Below are 24,565 nucleotides of genomic sequence, written 5' to 3' on the forward strand. Positions count from 1 at the left end.
TTAGTGGTTAAGAGCACTGATAGCTTTTCCAGAGGACTTGGGTTCAAAGCCCATGGAACTAGAGTTATAGGCTATACTGAACTGCCAGAGCAGTAAGCTTTTTCCTGTGCATTGGTGTCTTGGCTACACATATGCTTACATGAGAGTGTCAGATCTTGGAGTTAAGAGTCATGAGCCAGCCTGTGAGTACCGTGCTTCAATTCCCCCTGGAACTGGAGGTATGGACAGTTAATGTAAGCCACCATATGGGTGTTGGGAACTCGACTGTGATATTCCAGAGGAGTAAGTGTGCTGAGCCATCTCTCCATCAGCAAAACCAAGGCTGAGCTGAGGAGCACCACTCAGAGCAGAAGCAGGTGCTGACAGCCTGCTGGGAGGGAGGATGAGCTCTTGTCTGAGGTAAAGGAGATATATATACATATATATATATATATATGGGAGAAATCAGCCTCATGTCACTTACTGGAAGGTAAGCAGGCCTCTCACCCCATCTTCTCTGTCACATGCCATCCTGCTGTCTTCACAACTGAACCTCAACAGTTTTTAGGATCCTCAGTACTTGAAGATTTCCCTCCTCACTGTCCACTACTGGGAAGTCTCCGGGCTAGACTGGGAGCTCAAGCCCAGGCCTGTAGAACTGGAACCAACTTAGCACTGCAGCTCATAGGGAGATGCCTGCCCCACACCATCCAGAGCAGAGGAAGCACTGAGGCCCAGGTGGAGACATAGGCTGCCCCTCTGTCGGAGACGGGACACTGCCCTAAGGCCTCCCTATGTTACAGTTCGTGTGTGTGTACGATGGATGTATGTAGGTATGTACATGGTCCTTCTACTTTGTACATGGCTCCTGGAGACTCAGGCTCTCATGCTCACTCAAGTTGTCCTAACCCCCAACCACTGAGTCCTGAGCGTCCCCACTTTTGATGAAAGAAGATTCTGGGCCTCTGCAACTACCACAGGTGACTTTTATTTGTGAAGCTCCCAGGCACAGCCCAGACACACACAATGGGAAGTAGGAGGTGGCCAAGCAGCCACTTTGGGAAGTCACAGGGCATCTCCCATCCAGCTCCTGTCTCAGAAAACCCTCGAAGAGCAGGCCACAAGCACGTGGTTCAGGCAGTAGGGGACCTGCCCTTCCCTCCCCAGGATGAAGAACAGGGCTGGGCCAGCCAAGGTGCTTCTTCCACTGGGTCCAAGAGCCAGGGAACCACGGGCAATTCTCACTCCTGGGCTATTTGGGGTTGGCCCCTGGCTGCTCCTCCAAGCCCCATGGTTAAGGCTAGAGTTTCACTTTCTAATGACAGCCCACCTCTGACAGTCTCTGTACCATAGGCATGGTGGACACAGCACACAGTAATTCCCCAGGCTTTGGTGGGACAGGAAGGTAGGACAAGCAGGACAGCCAACAGGGCCTATGGCTAAGTTGGCCTAAGTTTAATAACAAAGCAGCTGTCAGCCCTTCCCCCGGGCTTCAGTACCCTACAGTGGACCTGGGTTAGTCCAGTAGGGAGATGAAGATCTGCAATCCAGACAGGAAGTACATACCCACACACACACACCAAACCAACACAGTATCAAAGGACCAATATGACATGTGAGACAAGGCCCTCCCCTGCCTCTGGTCAAAATCCTATCCAATGGAGATGCTGGCTGAGCTCAGTCCATCCCAGCCCCCCAGTCACTGGGGCAGGGCGAGGGACAAGAAGCTGGCTTTAAATCTACATGCTGTATAGTGTCTGCAGCAGATTGTGGCGGGCAAAGGAGCAGGATTCCAGTGCGCCATTGGGCCTGTGGAGAAGACAGCTCAGTGAGTGCTATCAGCATCTCAGGATCCTGGGAGGGAGCTCCATGGTCAGAACGGTCTGCCTCCTGGTGGGGATGGGGTATCCTCTGCTGGGAATTAGGACCCCTGGTCTCTGCATGGGGGCTGGACGGGGACTCTTGGGACTGATGCCGCCCACAAGCCTGTACTACTCACTTTGTCACAAACGCCAACAGCAGGGGCGCAAGAGCCTTGGGGAAATAGTCCTGCTGCACCGCGTGGTTCAACACCATCAGGGGGCCGTGCAGGTTGGGAATGGCCTTGATCTTGTCTTCACTCTGCAAACAAAGGTGGGTGAGCTCCATGGTCACCTGTGAGCCCTGGTTCCTACCTCAGTGACCCACAGACAGTGACGGGGAGCCTCACCTTGAGCAGACCCATATGGATGAGCAACCTGGTGAGGAAGGTGTTGGAATTGAAAGAGGAGGAGCTGAAAGCCGCCTTCATGAGGGCATCTGTAGGGGCAGAAATGGAGTGTGGTAGTAAGCAGAACAGGAGAGGGTTAGACATGAGGGGAGCCGGAGCCCCTGACTTTGGCCCTATCAAGAGGTAGAAGCTGAAGGGGATGCAGGTCCACCTGCCTGGGTCAGAGTACCAGCTCCCACGCCTTCCCCACCTAGCCTCTTATAAAATGGGTGTGGTGACAGGCCTACTCTCTACAGCTTGCACATGGAGCCAGAATGGTGCAAACCACTGGGGGAGGTTTTAGATATTGAGAAAAGGGGAAAAGAACGTAAGGTTCTCGTATCTGTAAATGTTCCCAGTTCCCCGGTGACCAGCCCTTGACCACAGAGCACACAGCCTAGGAAGAGGCCCGTGTCTCTGCTCCTTTTCTCTTGCCACGACCTAGTCCTTCCCTGGGCCTTCCTCACTCTCTCTCTCTCTTCTGCCTGGCCAAATCTGACATACCTGGAGGCTCTAACAGAAGTGACAGGTAGAAGGTGACAGAGTTGGACTGGAAACAGTGACATGGGGCCAGGTAGTGTTTGCAGATGTTATGAAACCAAGAACAGGTGTCTTGTTTTTGTGTCCACATGTGCAGAGTCTCTCACAGGGACACAAAGGCCTCCCTGACAGGAGAACTCACAGGGCCTTACAGATTTGACTATCTGGCTTTTAAAGATAGGCTGTGTCCTGCCCTGACCCTGCATAGCCTAAGTCCTAACTATATACAAACTTATGCTTTAGGAATTCTCCAGTGCAGAATTCAGGAGAGCATCTAGTTCTACAGCCCTGCCTCTCTCTCCCCTTACCGATGGCATCCAGCACTGCTGTCTTTACTGAGGCTTCGTCCCTGAACACAGATGCCACTTTCAGGAAGGCTGAAACAACCTTCTCAGGGTCGGAGGTATCAGTCTGAGGACAAGACATAATGGCTGGTTAGACACCAGAGCCCTGAGGCTCTGATTTCACACAAGATAGCTGCAAAAGGCCATGGCAATATTAGGGGTTGTGACGTGGCATGTGGCAAGGATAGGTGACTACTTTCCCCAGATTATTCCCTAGAGTCTGGTGAAAACCTGGCCACAACAGGTATGAGCAACAAGTGAGTTAAATACCGTTATTCCCAGGTGCTGGGGCAACATCTCTGTACACTGTGTGAAGGTGTGTGTGTCCTTCCTCACCTGCCTAAGGCATTCTCTAAAAGAGACAGCAGCAAACAGCTGAGGCAGGAAAGAAAAGTCGAGACTTCTGGGCAGAGCTATGAACTCTGGGAAAGAACCAGGCTGGAAGAGGACTAATCTAGTGACATGATTTAGTTAGGAAATAGCATAAGGCAAGGCCTGAGGTTAAGAGCACTGACTGCCCTCCCAGAGGTCCTGAGTTCAATTCCCAGCAACCACATGGTGGCTCACAACCATCTGTAAATAATCTGATTCCCTCTTACTGATGTGCATGGAAACAGAGCACATAAAATCTTAAAAGAAAAAAAGGGCTAAAGAAATTCATGTTACGCCAGGCGGTGGTGGCGCACGCCTTTAAACGCCAGCACTTGGGAGGCAGAGGCAAGTGGGTTTCTGAGTTTGAGGCCAGCCTGGTCTACAGAGTGAGTTCCAGGATAGCCAGGGCTACACAGAGAAACCCTGTCTCGAAAAAACAAAAAGAAATTCATGTTACTTTACAAACAAAACAAAAATTAGACAATCCTTCAGAGGAATCCAATCCTATCAGGCCACTCTGAAGGAGACAGCAGAATGGTACCTAGAGCTGCTTTATACTGAATTAAGACTACAGATTCTGTTTGATGACACGTTATTGCCATACAATAACATTCTTTCATTTTGTAAATTAAAGCATGTGTTAATTATACAATTGATACCTATTCAAAATTTCAAATGGCTTCTTCTGCCATGAGTTCTGGGAAGGCTGATTCTGTAGTTACACATTTATTAAAAATGTTGGCTCTCAGAGAGATGCCTTTTCAGAGTGAAGCTGATACACTTTACACAACAGTGAGACAGGTTAGCAGTGTCCCCAATACTAATTCAAAGACGGGTACTGAAGAACCTCTATATGGCACTTGCCTCAAACATGACAAAGCTAGCCACCAGGCAACAAACTGCCCTTGCCTTGACTGCTGACAGCAGGCTGTGGACAAACAGGACACTGGGAAGTTGACTGACCAACTCTGCAGAGTCAAGGTAGGACAGGCCTTTCTATTTCCTGCTTCACAGAAAGGTCTGTCAGATATTCTGGGCCTGTAGGCTCCAGACGGACACCCCACTGCAGAGGAACCTTGGGTGACTGACCAGGCGGCGAACAAGAACTAGTATAGACGGAGCTGACAAATTATAGGATCTAGTTGGCAAACAGCCTGAGCTACAGTAAGCCTCTGTGTCTTTAATGGGAGTGGTTGGGCCAAGACCGTCTGTCAGGACGCTGGGAGTGGTCGTCATGTTACTCTAACACTACACATCAAGCCTAAAGACCCAAGTTTGATACTTGGCAGAAGAGAACCAATTTCTTCTGCAAGTTGTCCTCTGACCTCCACAGACGTACAAAATAAAAGGATTTTTTGGTTTTGGTTTTGTAATTTATTGACCAGAGTCTCACTACGTATCTCCAAACTGGCCTCGAACTCATAGTTCACCTGCCTCTGCCTCCCCAGGCTAAACTTAAAGGTGTGTGCCTGGCAAAATGTAAGGCTTTTTTTTTTAAGGGGAAAAAAAAAGCCCAACTAAGGACGTATGTGATCTCCATTTCAGCTTGCCAGAGTAACAGAAACTATGCTTCAGTATAAGGTGAAGGATTACTCCTCCCTGATATCACGTGAGGCTGGTTGGCACTTGAGCTGCAGATAACCGGGAAAGGGGGTTTGCTCCAAAAGCAGCTAGGCAGGCAGAGCTCAGAGCTCATGGCACACACACTGGGCATGCGCAAGTGAATCTGGCAGAAACTCAAATTCTCCAGTTTGAGTCTTTGCTAGGACATGGAGGGACCCTTATGACACTACAGCTCAGGGGTGGGAGGCGGGGAGTGCTCTTACCTGCTGGACCATCAGCACTGAGACCTTGGGACCCAGACGCAGCAGCTTCTCTGGGGAGGGGAATGACAGGAAGGTGGAGAGGTCTGTGGGAGGCGGGGAGGACAGCACGGGAGCTGGCTCCTGAGAAACAGGTGACACAGGGGCTCTGTAGATTCCAAACCCCACATTCCTCGACCTGGCTGTGCCCGTTCCCGTGCCAACAGCATCCTTACTCCAGTCAGCTCTAGAGTCTAGGTCCAGAATTAGCTCTCACTCAGTCACAGGTCCCCAAGTGTTCTCAAGGTTTGGGTAAAAGTCAGGATAACTTTAGCCTTAGCACTCAAAGTGGAGTTTTGCCATGCAAACAAGACAGGTGCCTGGGTCAGTGCTTGCTACTAACAAGTACCAGGGAAACCTAACCTTGAGAGGCACTCTGTCAGTCAGCTGCTCCCAGAGCACAGGAGAGCAGCCCTGCTCCACAGGTGTGCGAGTTCTAGCTGTAGCTCAGAAACTGTGACACAATGAACTGACATGTGGCAGTGGGGTCAGGCAACTAACCCAAGTCATTGTCAACCCCAGCTCTTGACTGCCCCCCAAGAGTCACCAGGATAACCCATAGCGGAGAGGAAAAAAGATTAACTATGTAGCCCTGGGTAGCCCCAAAACTTTTCGGCAATCCTCCTGCATCATTCTTCTAAGGCTAGAGTGACAGGCATAAGTTATGTTCAGTGCTACATAATTTTTGGTGTTACAGTTTATTTCTACATGAAATAAGCACACGAGTATGCTTACATTCTGGCAAACACTCAAAGAGGTCCCTCCTGGAATAATCTGAGAACCAGCCGGCCTTTGTATTTACTGGACTTAAACAGATGCTAGCTATACCCCAGGACTCTGTTCCCAGCAAATAACAAACTCACTCCACTGTTAGGGTCCAGGATCTTCCTTGAGGGTGTAGCTGGCTCCTCTCCTGACCCTCGATTCGGTAGCTCTTCCTCTTCTTCCTCCTCCTCCTCATCATCCTCTTCCTCCTCCTCCTCGTCATCCTCTTCATCTTCCTCATCTTCATCCTCTTCTCCTTCTTCCTCATCATCTTCATCCTCTCCCTCATCATCACTGTAGAGAAAAGCCAGCTAAAGCCCAGCAGGCCATGTTGACTCAGAGGTCCATCCAACTCTGAGGCTACGAACTCTGGCTACGCCAAGCAGCACTGCACACAGGATGGCAAGCAGGGTCACCAGAGTCTTCATTCTGCTAAGGATGGTGCCTATGCTACAGACACAGAAGAATCAGAAATGGTCACTGTCCCCAAAGAGCCTTAAGTCCCACGTGGAAGCAGGTAAAGGAGCCTGTTGGGACCTGAGCAGACTTGGGTGCCTGGGGTGGCACCAACTGCATCTCATGGGGCCACGAAGGTTAGGAGCGTGCAAGAGTGATGTGCTTCTAGTTCCCTTGAAGCTCTGCTGCACACCAGAGTGACCAGGCCCAGCCTGAGGGCACATACACAGTGCCAACATGAGAATGAAGCCTCCCTGGGGATGACAGCAGCCCTCCAGGGCCTCCCCACACGCAAGTTTATAAGCTGGTCTTTTGGTGAACACAAAAGCTCTCCTCTATCCCTTTCTCCAACACCTAGCACAAGGCACCAGCTACTAGGCTGGCAGGTAGGAGACAAGCCAAAGAGAAATAAGTGAAGGCCTGACCCTTGGCCTCTGGAGCCACCATCCCAGAGTTCCCTACCTGAGGGATGCCAGCACTTTGGCCATATTGAAGCTGTCCAGCACCTCCTGAAGTTGCTCACAGCCCTCTTCTCCTAGGGCATTGCCTGATCCAGGATGGAAATGAAGGTCAGGGAGGACAGTGCTGGGGCCAGCTGCCCAGCGATGAGCTGAGGCTAGCCCCTACAACTTACCATTGAGGTCCAGCTTCTCCAGCTCAGCCTTGTCAGCCACAGCCTCAGCAACAACCAGGGCAGCATCTCTCTTGATTTCACAGAACGATAGGTTCAGCTCCTAAGAGCAAGAGGAACAGTAGAGAGGCATGTCAAACCTGGGCCAAGAGACAAGTCCTGTTCTCGTCAGCTTCTCCCTGAACAGTGAAAGCAGGCTTGGTCTTCTGCTTTTGGCATTGGGGGTTGAAACAATAAAAACAATACATGAACCCAGTGCAAAGTACTTGACATGTTTACACCAAAGTGAGAAGGCTGAGACCTGTCCCCCTCTTCACACCAGACCCTTTCCGAACGCATTACCTTCCCCCCAACCCCCAACCCCATACACACAACACACAAGCAGGAGGAAAAGCTGGCACCTTCAGCTTGGGCAGGCCCCCACGGACAGCATCTGCGATGGCCACGGCGCCCTTAGAGCGCACCAGGCAGTCTCCAAAATTGATCACCTCCACTTGTCGCAGAGCCTTCAGGGTCTGAGAGGAGGGAGCAAGGGTCTAGGTGATTCGACCATTCTTACACACTGGCCCGGCCTCAGCATCCGCTGAGTTCTCACACTGCCCACTGGCCTCTGAAGCCCTGGCTAAACCTCAAGCTCACCGCTACCCATGTTACAGAGTTCTCTCCAAAGCACGATCAAATCTAATCACATCCCATCACATCAGGGTTTCAAATCCTCCATGGCTTCCTATTCCTTACAGATAGTTTCAGACTGGGCAATACTACAAGGTCTCAAATTCCTTTTCCCTTCATTATTCCAATACCCCTGAACCTCAGTCATTTCAAATAAGGACCAACTTAGGAAGGCTCCTTGTTAGCCTGTAGACTTCTCACATTCCACTGATCATGGTGCCTGAACCACCCATCCCCACCACTCATCAAAATCAACCGTCTTTTATCCTTAGTCAAAACAAGCAGGCACAAGTCTAAGATCCAATCCCTCTTCCCACCGGGTGCTAACACCTGCATTTGTGACATTGTAACTTACCTTTCATGAGCCCTTCCCACCCAGAGGCCACTCAACATTAGGTTGCAGGGACCTTGTAACACACAACCCTATTCTGTGCAAATGAGAGAGGCTGTGGGGTATTCAACATGGAAGGATGGAAAGGTATGGCAGAGCCATGCTGGCCCGATACACCCGCCTCACCTCAGCCATGGCCACTCCACCCTTCTCAGTGAAGGTGTTGTCATTTAGGTTGATGACTCGCAACAGAGGGTTGATGGCAAATGCCTGGGCCAGGGCCGTGACACCAGGGTGGTTAATTCCATTCTGTGGCATATGGACCTCTTCCAGAGTCCCGATGATCTGTGGGACAAAAGAGAGTTGAGAGGTGTGGCCTGGTGCTCCACTGACACTCAGTGAGAGATGCTGCCAGTGTCCAGGGCACAGATCTCCAGGCAAGTGTTTGAATATGGCTACATCAGATCCAGGAAGAAGACAAGGGGTCAGAGATGCCAAAGACTGGCCAAGCTCACACAGAATGGAGGTTTCTCATTGGTATCCTTGGTGTGGTGGCAGTGGGGCTCTTTTCTAGCTGTGCAGGACCTCTCATCTTTCTGAGGACCTCCTACCCAGCTAGTCTCACTTTCAGGCCATAGCCTTTCTAGGCCTTTGACACCTCACCCTCTCTGCTTTTGAGTACCACTATTTCCCCATTTGCTGACATTTCTATTTATCTCACAGACTCCAAACTAGAGCCTTGAGTGTGCTCATGTTGGGCTACCATCCCACTGGCATTTTCTTTAAAACAAACAAACAAACAAACCAAACCCATTATTGTGAACTGTATCTGTGCCTGTGAGTGCAGGTGCCAAGAGACCAGAAGAGGATCCCTGGGCGCTGGGCTTACAGGCATCGTGAGTTTTCTGACCACAGGCACTGGGAGCCAAACTCAGGTCCCCAGCAAGTACAGCACTGCCCTCTGCTAAGCCAACCCCCACTCCCACATCCATCATCTTCTGTTTCTGTTGCTGTCATAAAATGCTTTGACCAAAAGCAACTTAGGAAAGGGGGCCAGGCATGGTGACACGTGCCTTTACTCCTAGCCCTTGGGAGGCAAATCTCTGTGAGTCTGAGGCCAGCCCTACATAACGAGGCACTGTCTAAAAAAAAAAAAAGCTGGAAGAACCTGGTACTCAGGAGGTAGAAACAGGCAGATCCCCATAAGTTTGAGGGCAGCCTGATCTACAGAGCAAGTGCCAGGATAGTGAGGTCTACAGAGAAAGCCTCACTTGGGGGTTGTGGGGAGGAGAAAGAAAAAGAGGCTGGAGAAATGGCTCAGAGTTTAAGAATAGTTACTGTTTTTCCAGATCATCTTAGGTTCAATTCCCAGCACCCACATGGTGGCTTACAACTATCTGAAACTCCAGTTCTGGAAGAGGTGCTCTCCTCTGCCCCACAGGCATAAGGCACATACACAGTAGACATACAGCCATGCAGGCAAAACACCAAGACACACAAGATAATTTGTTTAAAAAAAAAAAGGGTTTTCTCTTGTTTTTTGAGACAATGTTTCGATATGTAGTCCTGATTGTCCTGGAATTCCCTTTGTACACCAGGCTGGCCTTGAACTCGAGTTCTGCCTGCCTCTGCCTTCCAAATGCTGGGATTAAAAGTGTGTGCTGCCTTGCCAGGCAGTGGTGGCACACGCCTTTAATCCCAGCACTTGGGAGGCAGAGGCAGGTGGATTTCTGAGTTCGAGGCCAGGCTGGTCTACAGAGTAAGTTCTAGGACAGCCAGGGCTACACAGAGAAATCCTGTCTTGAAAAAACAAAAACAAAACAAAAACTTAAAAAAAATAAAATAAAAATAAAAAAGTGTATGCCACCCCACCCAACTGTCTTTTTTTTCTTTTTTAAAGATTTATTTACTTAATGTATGTGAGTATACACTGTAGCTATCTTCAGACACACCAGAAGAGGGCATTGGATCCCATTACAGATGGTTGTGAGTCACCATGGGTTGCTGGGAATTGAACTCAGGATCTCTGGAAGAACACTTAATGCCCTTAACCACTGAGCCATGTCTCCAGCCCTTGTTTTTTGTTTTTTGTTTTTAAATAAAGGTATGGACCCACAGCCCTTTTCTGAGTTCTGTTCATTCTAGTCACATAGCCAACATCCCATTTGTTCTCTGTTCCAGGACAAGCTCCAGCAGCTGCAAATGCCCCTCTTCCTCAAAGCTGTAGGAGAAGCACCAAGGGAAACGGAAAACCACCCGCTGGGACATCCTGGCTCAGGGTGCAGCATGTCTGTCCCCAGACCAGCAAGTGGCAGGAATGGGAAAGACTCACGTGTGGGAAAAGGAGGTTTCTATTGTACTTTTGTTTACAACTTTATGTCAAAGTCAGTATTTCAGGAAAGTCAAAGACGACAGCTGAAGAACCCGGCCAGCTGCGGCATCTCCCCAGTCAGGGGAGAGAATGAACCCCTCGCTTCCTTGTTTTTGGCTCAGATACTTTTCTTTACTAAGACAACTCAAGAAACAGCCCATAAATGTACTCTCCACATTCAGTGTGGGACTTTCCACTTCAAAGAACAATAAAGACCCGCCCCTCCCCAACACACACAGACAAGTCCATAGGCCACCCTGATCTAGACTAACTCCTCACTAAGACTCTCTTTCCTGAGGCTGGAGAAGACTAGCCCAGGCCTCATTGTGTCCCAGTGGCACACGCAGACACATGCAGGTGAATATATGAGCCAAAAAGAAATACAGACCCTCATGTCAGGGAGTGGAGAATGGCCCCGTGGCTAAGAGCACACACAGCTCTTATAGAAACCCTGACTTCATTCCCTAACATCCATGTTGGGCAGCTCCCAACTACCTTGAACTACAGTGCCAGGGTGACCCCACGACCCTGGCCTCTGTACACACCTGCACTCATATGCACCCCCAAACCCTCTTCCCACGTAACTCTTCTAGGTCGTATCAATCTGACAAACACTAGCTGTACACCTGGGAAGACTTTCTGGATTCTCCTAGATGCAGTTCTTTTCCACATGAGGATTGTACCTCGTTACCCTAAATTTTCAAAGAAAGGTCCCATGTTTAGACAGACTAGAGTACCTCACACAAAGACGCCCTTAGCACTTACTAAAAAGTAGGAAGCCTGGATTTAAGACCCAGTACCACAAAACCCAAAACATAGGCTCAGTCAATCAAGTGCTTGCCTTGCAAATATGAGGACCTGAGTTCAACTCCTAGGAATCACATGAAGATGCCAGGCCATGGCATGATGGTAGCACTTGCTAGCCTCGCACCAGAGGCAAAGACTGGAAGAACCCAGGGGCTCACTGGTCAGCCATTCTAGCCCAATTCCTAAGCTTCAGCCAAACTGAGGTAGACTGCATAATTGGTGATAACACCTGAGTTTGTTTTCTGACATAAACATACCTCAAAGAAAAGAAAATGAAACTAACCACAGGGTGTATATGGGTTTGAAACTGTCCACAACAAGGACTCCTAAACCCAAGAACAAATGATATTGTTCAGCTACATTAGAAATAAGAGCCTTGTCATCTACCTTGACCACCGCAGACTCAGGGTAGGACACTGTGGATGGAACAAGAACCCAATCTAGGCAGAGTAGAGGACTGAGGGTACAGGCCCCAGGAAGGGCCTATCTGAGGACAAGTAGCTCCCCTCCAGCCTAGAGAACAGTCTGCAAGGACCATTCCTACCACGGGTGGATGAGGAGTCCTTATGGGATAGCTCCTGTGCTGGCCCACTCAGGGCCACAACAGGGCTGCTGCTGTGGCCATTTGCTTAGTGCTGGTGAAATTTTATTTGCTGAGAACAGAAGGGAATGAAGACCAAGTTTCCACTCCTAGTGAGGGCAGAATCCATCCTAACAGCTAGAGTACCACCCACATATATACTGTGTAGTATCCTAGAACTTGGGGATAGGAGAGAAGGGTACCAGGAGGCGAAGCTGGCAAAGGTGCTGCAGGGGCCAGCGAGATGGTGCAGTGGGTGAAGACTATTGCTTTGCAAGTCTGAGAACTCACAGAAAGTAGAGGGACAGAACCAACCCTGCCCAGCTGTCCTCTGACCTCTACATGTGTACTACGTCATGGCACCCACATATACCTATAATAAACAAATTTTTTTTGACAAATAGCAGGGCGGTGATGGAGCACGCCTTTAATCCCAGCACTTGAGAAGCAGAGATAGGTTTTGAGTTTGAGGCCAGCCTGGTCTACAGAGCGAGTTCCAGGACAGCCAGGGCTACATAGAAAAAAATTCTGTTGGGCAGTGGTGGCGCACGCCTTTAATCCCAGCACTTGGGAGGCAGAGGCAGGCGGATTTCTAAGTTCGAGGGCAGCCTGGTCTACAGAGTGAGTTCCAGGACAGCCAGGGCTACACAGAGAAACCCTGTCTCAAAAAAAAAAAAAACCTTAAAAAAAAAAAATCCTGTCTTGAGAAACCAAAAGAAAGAAGAAACCAGGTGTGGTAGCTATTCCTGGTTGGCAACTTGACTATATCTGGATGAACTACAATCCAGAATTGGAAGGCTCACCTGTGATCCTGATCTTGAGGCAGTGGCTATCAAAAGTTTAGGCCCAGGCAAGGTAGTACAAGCCTTTAATCCAAATCTAGGCGTGGTGGCACACATCTTTAATCTAGGCCACACCTTCTGCTGGAGACCCACATAAGATTCTCTCGTTTTCACCTACTTGCCTTGTGGGACTGAGCAACTGCTAGATCCTTGGACTTCCATTCACAGCGGCTGCTGACCATAGTTGGGGAGTTGGACTACAGACTGTAAGTCATCAACAAATTCCCTTACTACATATAAAGACTACCCATAAGTTCTGTGACTCTAGAGAACCCTGACTAACACACCAGGCATGATGACAGACACCTTTAATCTCAGCACTCATCTGTAAGTTTGAAGCCAGCCTGGTCTACACAGAGTTCCAGACCAGCCAGGACTAGAGACATACCCCATTCTCAACTCAACAAATCTAACAAACCGACACTGTCAACCTGTTATGACCCCCTTTCTGTCTGGCACAGCAGGGTAAAGAAATGACTCACCCCAAAAGCTTCTGCCAGTGCAGTGGCTCCATCATTCTCCAGGCGATTTCTGCCAGCTACAAACACCTTCAGGGCCAGTGGCTTGCCTTGAGCACTGGACTTTCGGTGACACTCAGTCAGAGCTGCTGCCAGGATCTGTAGGAAAGGCAGAGCTGTGTGCATACCTTGGCCAGGTCCTGATTCCACCTGCCTCTCGACTGTTCCCCTCCAGTGAAGCACACCTCCTCCGGGGGAAGATCAGGAAACACTGCTACAGTGCAGTGGTCACAGAGCTGCTATACTTTGTGGTGTTTTTGTTCTTGTTGGGGTTAATTGCAGGGGTCTATGGCAGGTAGAGGCAGACAGGCCAGCTGGATTTTAAGCTAACTGCGGTGTGGACTCCCAGTTATCTCATAGTTCTGCTAGGTTAAAGCTGTCATGATTTCAACCTCTCAGATGAAGAACTAGACTATGAGAGGCCAGACTCTTATACTGAGATACGGTCTCATGTATTTGAGGCTGGCCTTGAACTCATGCTGCTGTAACTCAGCCATCTAATGATCCTCCTGCCTCAACCTCCAGAAAACTTAATAGCCAACATGTACAACAGCAACCAGCTTAGAGACTTTCTCATGATCACTAAGCCAGCGGACTCTGAATCAGAATGGAGTCCTGAGCTGGGCGGTGGTGGCGCACGCCTTTAATCCCAGCACTTGGGAGGCAGAGGCAGGCGGATTTCTGAGTTCGAGGCCAGCCTGGTCTACAGAGTGAGTTCCAGGACAGCCAGGGCTACACAGAGAAACCTGTCTCGGGAGAAAAAAAAAAAAAAAAAAAAAAAAAGGATGTAGCTCGGCTGGTACAGTGCTTACATGCACAAAGCCCTGGGTTTGATCACTAACAACACAGAAAGAGGGCATCAGGTAGCATGCCTGTAATCACAGCACTTAGGAGGAAAAGGAAGGATTGAACTTCACGGTCATGCTCAGCCAGATGCTGAGTCTGAGATAAGGTTGTGCTACAGGATACCCTGTCTCAAAAATAAAACACAGCCAAGCAGTATCAGAACAAGCCTTTAATCCCAGCATGAGGGAGGCAGGCAGCTTTCTGCTGAGTTCAAGGCCAGCCTGGTCTACATGGAGAAACCCTATCTTTTTTTTTTTTTTTTTTGGTTTGGTTTTTCGAGACAGGAGAAACCCTATCTTGAAAAACCAAAACCAAAACACAAATACATAAGAAGCTCCCTTAACGTGAAAGGTGTTAGATGGGGAAGAGTGCACCTGGGGAAGGACTGCAGCCTGCTGCCACAATTCCTTAACAACACAGGACAACCGCTACAGAGGGGGTCACGGGCTCCTTCGCCTGGGACAATTCAAGGCCCATTCTAGTTTTTTGGATCTAACTGGAGCCTGGGAGATACAGATTTAGCTCAATGCTGGAGCTTTAGGTTCTAGGTTTAATCCTCACTGCCACAAGAGGCAGAAAAAAAAGAACAGCTCCGCTGGTGAAGGCTGAGACTCTCCTCACCCCACCCCCACACCTTTGTTCACTCTGTAGGAAAATGGAGGTGGTGGTGCCAGCAATGTACACACACCCATCTTCATAAACACACCCCTATTCCTCTTAGCTGTGTCCCAGCTCTGGGTCTGATAGAACCTCGAAAAGAGAGGGGAAAGGAGGGCAGTCTCCATCACTGCATGGCTGGTAGTCACAGGGTGAACTTAAGGCACAGCCCTGTCCAGAAATAAGCCAACTGTGACTGGGGCTGTGCCTGTTGTTCTGAGTAGCAAGAGATTTGGTACACGGATATTGCAACCCTAAGTTCTGCACAGCAAGCAGGTCAGAGCAGGTTATGCAGCAGCACTGCCTGTGTTGCCAAGGCAACTCAAGAACTTGGAATGGTTGCTTAGCAACCTAACCTTCTGGACTCCTTTCCTCACTGGCTGCAGGCTGCTGTCTTTGAGGCTTTGCTTTTCTCCTCTGAAGTGACAGAAAACAGCCCCTGCCCCCAAAGGTGGTCCTCAGGGCCAGAACACACAGCCCAATGTGGATGCATGAAGGGACCGCCCAGGGCTGCCAACCCACCTTGCCACCGCCGATGCCCATGCCACAGTTGTTAAGCTTGAGCTCCTGCAGGGTGAAGCAGGCTGGGCTCTTAAGAAGGGCCTCAAAGCCTCGCACTCCATCAGGTCCAAACGCGTTGTCACTGAGGTCCAGTTCCGTCAGCTGTGCTCCTGCAGTGATGAGTCCCTCCCCTAGTGAGAGCTGCACACAGAGAGAACGCACTCGGTCTCCCAGACATCCACCAGACGCCACTTCTTTGCCAGCCCCAAACCCTGTCCACAGGTCATACCCAAGTCGGTGGGAATGTAGCACAGTAACTGGCTTAAAAATCATGTGTCACTGTCACTATTACTATGTGCTTGAGTCCAGGCACATGTGTACTTAAACACAAGTATAGAGGTCAGAGAACAACTTTTGGGAGCTGGTTCTCTCTCTCCACCAGGGCATTTATTGCCTGAATGCAGCTTGAACTGAGGCGTGCACAGTTCACACTCAAATGCATGTACCTTTACCCGCTGAGCCATCGTGCTAGCCCAGACACTGGCTTTTACAGCAGAGTTTACTTACTATGTTCCTACACTGAAATGGGAGTGAGTGGGCCCAGGAGTAGGAAAATCTGGGAAGGCTCTCTGTAGGAGATGGTACTGAGCTCACTGAAGAGGCAGCCAGTCAACACTAAACACCTCAAGCTTCAGGACTGACTGAGCAGGATGCTGTTGGAAACATGGGCGTGGTACAGAAGCCTACCCCAGCCATACCGGGAGAAAATACTAGAGGTGGCTCTGCCAGAAGGGATGAGGGAAGGGGGCAGACATAAGAGAGGGCAAGTAGCTCACAATGGCAGGACTTCAAGAGGGGACACCCTGCTTTTGCCTATACCACCCACAAAGGTTCCTATTATCCTAGCACTCAACAAAGACAATGGCTGCATTGCCATCTGAAGGTCTGGCTCCAGCGGTACAATGTCTACCTCTCCCTGGACAAGTATTGTCACATGCCCCAGGGTTCGCTTACTTTCTCTTATTTACACCCCTAAAGATCCGTTCTCATGACTGGAATGTGAAGACATAACACATCTTCAGTGCCGAGCAAGTTTTCTGAGACGCCACAGAAAGTTGCTGTACTTTCTGTTCTGCCCTGACTAGTTTACTCAGCCTGCGTTCTGAATCCTGCTTATCCTTCCAGGGTGAACACTAGCTCCATCTCTTGGGAGCTTGCCCCATAGAGTGGACCAGAATCCTCTGCTACGGCTCTTTAGGAGGATAGTGAGGAGGCTTTTCTGAAACGAACTGAAGGCCTAAGGATGAGATGGGACAGTCACCATCATGGATTCCTTTGTCTTGAGGCTCTGTGCTAAGACCCAGGCTAGTTCTCTCTCCTCTCCCTGTCTCTAAGGCTCAAATGCTGGGAACTGCAATCTGGAACTATAGCCCCTTGAGTATCACAGCAAAGAAAGTAACACAGTAACAAAGAAAGGTGAGCAGTCACAAGATACTGTGGACAGACAGGATCCTAAGGAAACAGGCCCCGGGGCACTAGGACTCTGGGAACACCTGCTCGGAGCAGCATCTCCTCCCATCCAAAGCTTGGCCCTGTGGGCTCCTTCATATCCTCACCTGCTCCCATCCCCTTTCGGGACACAGGGCAGGTGCTGGGCTAGCCCTGTTTCCACCTGGGAGGCTGAACTGATTCTCCAGAGCAAACAGGTGTGAGGGGTGTCTGGGCCCATAAGAAAATACAGCCTGGGCCTTACCAGAGCCGGTGGGATCTCAGACCGAAGCCTTCCAGTGAACATGTCACTCCAGTGGCATCGCTGTACATGAAGAAGAAGAGTGTTAGCCAGAGAACCCAGGAGCAACCTCAAGTGAGGCCTCACACCAGCAATGCCTCCTTGAGAGCTTGGGCACCACGAGAAACTAGATTTCCTAGTTTCAGTTTTCTCAGTAGAGAATTAGATCAAATTTGCCCACAGCGAGAGGGACCCGGAAGCAAAGAGTACGTGAAGATTCTGAGTGACAGAACACCATAGAAGTAAACAGAGGCATTACCATGGAGAAGCACCTCTTTCCAACCCTCCTGACATCCACCTGGGGCTAGGCCTTCCCCACCACTTCCACTGTTTGCCCTTTTGTTCTCGTATGGCCAACAGTCTCTCTTGGCCAAGCTAACCTCAAGCTATGTAAGTGAAGTCGGCCTTGAACCAACCTCTGGAGTTCAGATTTGCACCACCATGCCCACCAACTAACTTGCTTTTCATCAACTAGACTGAGAACAAGACTCAGACGCAGAGCCGTTGGATGGCAATATCATCAAGCTAAAGTCCACACTATTCCTTGTGCATTTCTTGTGCATTGTCTGGTGACTTCCTTTTTAGAGAAAAGGTGCTCGCCTTTAATTACTTGAAGGCTGGATTAGGGGCTGGAGAGATGACTCAGCATTTAGGAGCCCCGGCTGTTCTTCTAGAGGACCCTGGTTCAGTTCTCAGCACACAACTTCCTAAGGCTTCAGCTCCAGGAGATCCTATGTCCTCTTCTGTCCTCTGCCAGGTACACGTGTCATACACATATACACTAAAGCAAAATACCCATACACATACAATTTTTTTTTCCTACAATACATAAAAAGCTAGTTCAGGGAAAAGGATCAGATAAATGTCACAAATGCAGGAACCATTTAGAACTTGGTGGCACAAGTCATATCCCAGGCTCTGGTAACGACAGGCGGGTTTGTAAGTGCAGCCTATTAGGAGCGTGTGCTGGCTAACTCTCATGCTCCTTGGGAGAACGGTACATGCACTGTGAGCAGACGACTCTCCGAGCTTGTCTTTTGTGGGTACAACTTCCAATGAAGACCCTGTGCTCCTGATGCTACCTGAAGATTGCCTCATTTCAGAAAAAAAGGGTAAAACTTTATGTTCTCAAGTATTCAAATGGAGAGGAACTACAGCCAACAGGACAGGGCTTTGGCAGGTTCCAGACCTAAGTGGCAGTTGTGGTGATGTGAGGTCTTATCAGGTACAAACCTCTGCTGCTTCACTCTCACCTTCAGCTCGGACTTCTTCTCTAAGGCCTTGGCGATGACTCTGGCGGCTTCCACGCCCACTGTGTTGCCCTCAAATCGTAGAGCTTCCAGGCCGTCAAACTCTTCAATCTCCTTAATCACATCTTTAGCTATGTAAACAGAAGACACCTCAGGCTTAGGCAGCCATGAACCCAACAGGACAACTCAGGAACCAGTACTCATTTACTCCAAGGGCTATGAACCATGCACCTCTGGAGAAAGAAGAACTGGACAGACTCAAGCTTCCGAGGGAGTAGAGCTGTGACGACTAATTCTCTATGATCAGATAACACTAGTGACATGAATCAGGTTTTTGTTTCTGTTTTTGTTATTTTTAAAGACAGGATGTAGCACAGTTAGGCTTTGAAGTTTTCTATAAAGTCCAGAATGACCTTGAAATTCTGACTGATTCTCCTGCTGGCTCGGGCCTCTTCTCCAGGGGTCCTGAGGACAATGGCTGGACTGATCTCTTTGCCTTTTGCTAATCTTGCTCCAAAAGGTAACCACCTCTAATGTCAGAGACTGGATTTCCCAGATGGCTGTTCCAGGAAACAGCCTTAAAAGCAAGAAGGGCAGGGCCAGGCCTGGTGACACACACCTTTAACCCAGTACACAGGAGGCAGCATTGAGAGGATCTCTGTGACTTAGAGGCCAGCCTGGTCTACACATCGAGTTCCAGGACAACCAGAATTACAAAGAGAGACCCTGTCTTACCAAATAAATAAAAATTAAAAATTAATTAATTAAAGGTAGATAAATAAAGTGACCTTCACTTCTTGGGTCCTTTGTTCAAGTATCTCAAAACAGGCTCACATTCTGCCTCCCAAATACCTCGTTTCCCCTCAAAGTTAGGAGTTCCTGAAAGGCTAGGGTAAGCTAGCCTTCCTAGTGACCTAATATAATGCTAGCAACATGGAAAAATTAGCCACTGGAATTGCAAAGCTTTCTGCAGTGCTGGGCATTAAATCCATGGTTTGTAGCGGGCCCCCCCCCCCCTCCCCAGTGGGGGGGTGGCGCACACCTTTAATCCCAGCACTTGGGAGGCAGAGGCAGGCGGATTTCTGAGTTCGAGGCCAGCCTGGTCTACAGAGTGAGTTCCAGGACAGCCAGGACTATACAGAGAAACCCTGTCTCGAAAAAAAACAAAAAAAAAAATTCCAGGGTTTGTACAACACAAGCATTAAATCACTGAGCTGCACCCTGAGTTTCAAAGCTTGAGTTTCTCAACCCTACCTCAAGCACTGGTGACTGTACCCTTAGGGAGTTATACCATGTCCTCAGTCAGTTTTCAAATCTGCAATATGGGAATAAAGCCTTGGAAAGGAAACAAACAGCATACATTTATTTATTGTCTGTGTTTGTGTAAGTTCACATAAATGTGGAGGTCAGAGAACAACCTGCAGGGGTCAGTTCCTCCTCCCACATATTCCAGAGATTGAACTTGGGTCATCAGGCTAACCAGAAACTGCCTTCAGCAAGTCTGTACTTACTAAATTAAGCTCAGTGTCTATTCAGAAGCATGGGAGCAGGGAATTCGGCTGGATCTCACTAATCTTGCAATCTGTGAAGTCTGCGACCTTGAATGCGTTAGTCTCACGTACAGAACAGCGGCATCTCAACCCACTTCCCACGGAGATGACAGTACAGATCCCAGCACTTGAGAGTTGTAGAGGCAGGAGGATTAGGAGTTCAAGGCCCTCTTTTGATCTCTTGCCTCTTGTTTCTCCTTGTCCCCACTCCTCCCCTCCCCCCACTCTCTCCATGTGCTCATGGCCTGCCTCTACTCCTCTACTTCTCTCTGCCTCTACTACCCTCCTGGCTCCCCTCCCCATGCCCTGAATAAACTCTATTCTATACTAAAAAAAAAAAAAAGCATTCAAGGCCATTCTCTGCCACACAGCCAGTTTGAGACCAGCCTGGTCCACAGAGTAAATTCAAAAAGAGCCAAGGCTACATACATAAACTCTGTCTCTAAAACAAAATACCAAACCAAATCAAAACAACAAGTCAGGTATAGTGGTGTGTGCCTTTAATCTTAGCACTCAAGAGGCACAAGGATCTTTATGAGTTCAACTACATAGATAGCCTCTAGCCTCGTCTACATAGCGAGGCCGTCTCAAAATAAAACAACCAAACACAACAAGTAAGGAACCAAACCAAACAGAGCAAGTGAAGTTGAGGGGCTGGATGTCCACAGAGAAATCTGTCAGTTTCAAAGTACTACGAAGCTGTTGGGGATGGACATTCCAACTGTTGTAAGGTTCGAAAGTCCCCTTTGGGAGGGGAGTAATTTACGGGTGCGTGAGACAATCTGGCAAGTCCCAACCAGTTTCTCTGGTTGGGCCAGAACCCCAAGAGGCCTCACAAGGTCTGAAGGCAGATACCTTTATTTCCAGGCAGCAAGGGATTCAGCATTCTCCGTGCTAGCTAAGCCTTGGTCATGAATGGGAAGACAGGAACCTGATTCCATCTCCCAAGGACGCCTGGTTGCAAGGACTGAAACTTCCCATGAGAGCCCAACACTGTTGTTTCACTGCAGCTCCCTCGGGGCCTCTGCCATAAGGAAGACAGCTGCCCTGGGATGGGAAGAGCTCTGAAGCCAGGGCTGAGCCAGATGGACAGGGATCTAGTCTAAGGCATACATACATTAGTGAAACCCTGTGAAGAAAAAAAAAAAAAAAAAAAAAGAACCCCTCTCTCCCTCTCTCCCTCCCTCTCTCTCAAGCAGTAGTCACAGATGCCTCACTGTTGGAATGGACCTGCGGCACAAGACTGACTGCCAGGACAAATGATAAAGATGAGGAAGCCCAGAAAGCCTGAGGACTAGCAAGCATGCGTGGCACACCCCCTCCCTCATGTGGCCAGCCCAGAAACTTACCATCTTCTGCAGTATTCAGTTTGAGACCCTTGCCCTTAAAACTCAGCTGTCCTCCGGCTACCTGGGTTTTGGCCAGGGTCTCTGCCAGTTTGGCAATGTCTTCAGAGGCCATGACTACAACAGTGGGTTCCCCTGAAGGTCTGTAAACTGAAGAAGAAAACTGCATTAAAAAAAAGATTCTTGGAAGAGAATGGAAGGGAGGCTGGAGATGGCTCATCAGTTATGAGTACTTGCTGTTCTTACAAAGAACCCACATCTGATTCCCATCACCCGCAAATGCCTGTTAAGTTCAGCTCCAGATCAGACACTTCTGACCTCTCAGGGCACCTGCATTCACATGCATATACTCACACATACACACTAAAAACTTGTTCTCACACATACACACACATACACCACACACACCATTGCTCACACATGTATCATACACACAATTACAGGGCTAGGAAGAAGGCTCAGTGGTTAAGAGGCTGCTCTCGCGAGAACTAGGGTTCAATTCCCAGCATCCTTATGTTGACTAAGGCCTCTGTGGGCACTGCAGACAAATGGTACAGACATATATGCAAGGCAACATACTCAACACATTAAAAAAAAAAATAGTGCTTTGGGCTGGAGAGCTAGCTCAGTGGTTGAGAGCCTCTTCCACAGGACTTGGATTTAATTCCCAGCACCTACAAAGCAGCTCACAACTATCTGTAATTCCTGTTCCAGGGGATCCGACTCCCTTACACATGTAAGCAAAACACTAATGTACACAAAGCTTAAAAAATTATTAAAAAATAGCGTTTCATGCTTTTCATCCCAGCACATGGGAGGCAGAGGCAGATTGATTTCTGTGAGTTCGAGGGGAGAGGGAGAGGGAGAGGGAGAGGGAGAGGGAGAGGGAGAGGGAGAGGGAGAAGGAGAGGGAGCCGGAGCCTAGTCTATGGAGTGAAACCAGGTCTTAAAACAAACACACACAAAAAAAAAAAAAATGAAAAAAAAAATCTTTGTAAAAAGGATTCTTTTCACTGGGCGGTGGTGGCGCACACCTTTAATCCCAGAACTTGGGAGGCAGAGGCAGGCGGATTTCTGAGTTCGAGGCCAGCCTGGTCTACCGAGTGAGTTCCAGGACAGCCAGGGCTACACGGAGAAACCCTGTCTCAAAAACAAAACAAAACAAAACAAACAAACAAACAAACAAACAAAAAAGGATTCTTCTCAAAACTCAAGGCCCTGGGTTTGATATCCCAAGCATAACCTCAAAGTGTGTGTAGAGTATTCCCCGAGATCTCTAGTCAAAGTTGTGGATTAGCCCCCTTCCTGCCATGGAGAACCCAAGAGCTAACCCACCAAGAGAAATGAATGTCATTAGAAAATTAACGATCTGGAAAGGTGGAAGAGAGATCAAGTTCTGCAAGTTCCCCTCCAAACTGCCCCAGCAGGGACATCCACCGTAGGGCAGTCAAGTCCCAAAGTAGCAGCTGCTTCAAGAGTCACACACCTGCCTGATCATCTAGGTAGCACTCTGTCTGAGGGTCCCACTCCTCAAACAGGACACAGATGGCTATGGGATCCAGGTCATCCATCCCAAGGAATGTCCCACTGCCCATGCTGGCATGATGAGGGGTGGCACACAAGGCTAAGGCCACTGCATGTCTGGTTTCAACCCTGGCCAGAGACTGTACTTGCCACAGTAGCCCCTCAGAGGTTCCTAGGAGACTAGAGGTCTCTACATCACAAGAGCTGCCATCACAATAGATCACTGTGTGGAAACTATCTCAGCCTTTCCATTGTGTGTCACGACACACTTCTTTTTTTTTTTTTTTTGGTTTTTTCGAGACAGGGTTTCTCTGTGTAGCCCTGGCTGTCCTGGAACTCACTCTGTAGACCAGGCTGGCCTCGAACTCTCGAACTCAGAGATCCACCTGCCTCTGCCTCCCAAGTGCTGGGATTAAAGGCGTGCGCCACCACCGCCCGGCTCACGACACACTTCTAACGTCGAACACATCAAGCAAGTAACTAACTACTGCAGGGCACTGTACGCTGTCTCCCATTCAGTCTCAACACTCAGATCCCAGGAGTTGAGAGCCCTACAAAGCTACCCCACATGTGAACCCTAGTGTGTTTACCTGTGCTTCTGATCCACTGGCTATGAACGAGAGTTGCCATGACTTTCCCCTCGGGGTCAAGTAATTTGCTAGAACTCATAGAACTCAGGGACAACAGTTTGTTTTTTAAAATAAAGTTATCTATTATAAAGGATGTGTATATGTGTGGATATGTGCTGGGGACAATACCCCAGACTTCTCACACTGAACTATACCTTTAACCTCCAACAAATAACTCATTCATTCATTCATTCATTCATTCACAGGGTTTCAATGTCTATGTCTGGCTGGTTGAATTCAGTCTGTAGATCAAGATGACCTCAAAGTCATAGAGAGCACAATACCCCCACCCCCCACCCCCAGTGCTGGGGTTAAAGGTGTGTACCATCATGCCAGCAAACAAAGAGTATTTAAAGAACAGCCAGATCAACATAAAGAACGCACAAGGAAGGTCTGAGAAAAAAGCCCAAGGCTTCCATGCACTCTTAAGGCCCAGTATCCTCCAAGACTCTCCTGTGTACAGATATCTGGGAGCCTTCCCAGCCTTGTCCTTTTGGAGGTTCATAGACTTTGTTACATAAGCATGATTGGTTAAATCATGGGTGTCGTTGATAAATCTGAGCTTGGGATACAGGGTGAGAGTCCCACTCTTTAACTCTGTTTAGGTTTTTCTGATGACTTCCTCCATCTACCCTAGTACTTACTACCCAAGGGACTCTTGAGCCAGCAGTCAGCATTAGAATAGGTGCTGTCTATACCAGGAAGTAGACTATAACCAAATATATATTTCATAAATGTCACCACCAAAGACAAAGTGGCCCACAGTTGGGAGGTTAACAAATTGGCTGGCATACAGCTAAGTGAAGGGACCTATCAGGCATAGGGGGCTGCAGGTTCAAGGCCCAGCACTACCACAGAGAGAAGAGAATGGATAACTCCATGTTCCCAAAGAGAAGGTGGTAGGTAACCAGAATGTGGTTTGAATAAGAATAATCCCCATAGTATATAGGCTCATACACTTGAATTCTCTCTCTGCCTTTAGATCAGGTTATACAGCTCTCAGCTACTGCTCCAGAGTCATGCATGCCACCATGCTACTCAACCTGATGACAATGGATTAAACCTCTGAAACTAATATGATGCCATTATATACTTTCTTTTATATAAGAGAGAGAGAGAGAGAGAGAGAGAGAGAGAGAGAGAGAGAGAGAGAGA

The 24,565-nt window shown here is 48.8% G+C and overlaps 1 protein-coding gene across 1 annotated transcript in view; it reads right to left on the bottom strand.

The window, feature by feature from the left end:
- Positions 1-945: 945 nt before the first annotated feature.
- Positions 946-24,565, bottom strand: part of Rangap1 (Ran GTPase activating protein 1) — a 26,098-nt gene continuing 2,478 nt past the window's right edge. The window contains exons 2-16 of the mRNA XM_028789984.1: positions 21,261-21,407; positions 18,365-18,492; positions 17,076-17,135; positions 15,344-15,523; positions 13,283-13,417; positions 8,387-8,545; positions 7,599-7,712; positions 7,201-7,300; positions 7,029-7,113; positions 6,209-6,404; positions 5,310-5,429; positions 3,076-3,178; positions 2,189-2,277; positions 1,979-2,100; positions 946-1,788 (exon numbers count right to left, since the gene is read on the bottom strand). Coding sequence (XP_028645817.1) covers positions 1,719-1,788; positions 1,979-2,100; positions 2,189-2,277; positions 3,076-3,178; positions 5,310-5,429; positions 6,209-6,404; positions 7,029-7,113; positions 7,201-7,300; positions 7,599-7,712; positions 8,387-8,545; positions 13,283-13,417; positions 15,344-15,523; positions 17,076-17,135; positions 18,365-18,492; positions 21,261-21,372 — 1,773 coding nt within the window. The 5' untranslated portion in view covers positions 21,373-21,407 and the 3' untranslated portion in view covers positions 946-1,718. The remainder of the gene's footprint in view (positions 1,789-1,978; positions 2,101-2,188; positions 2,278-3,075; positions 3,179-5,309; positions 5,430-6,208; positions 6,405-7,028; positions 7,114-7,200; positions 7,301-7,598; positions 7,713-8,386; positions 8,546-13,282; positions 13,418-15,343; positions 15,524-17,075; positions 17,136-18,364; positions 18,493-21,260; positions 21,408-24,565) is intronic.

Source organism: Grammomys surdaster, unplaced genomic scaffold, assembly GCF_004785775.1.
Source record: "Grammomys surdaster isolate TR1022 unplaced genomic scaffold, NIH_TR_1.0 125852, whole genome shotgun sequence".
In the NCBI taxonomy this organism is placed as follows: Eukaryota; Metazoa; Chordata; class Mammalia; order Rodentia; family Muridae; genus Grammomys; species Grammomys surdaster.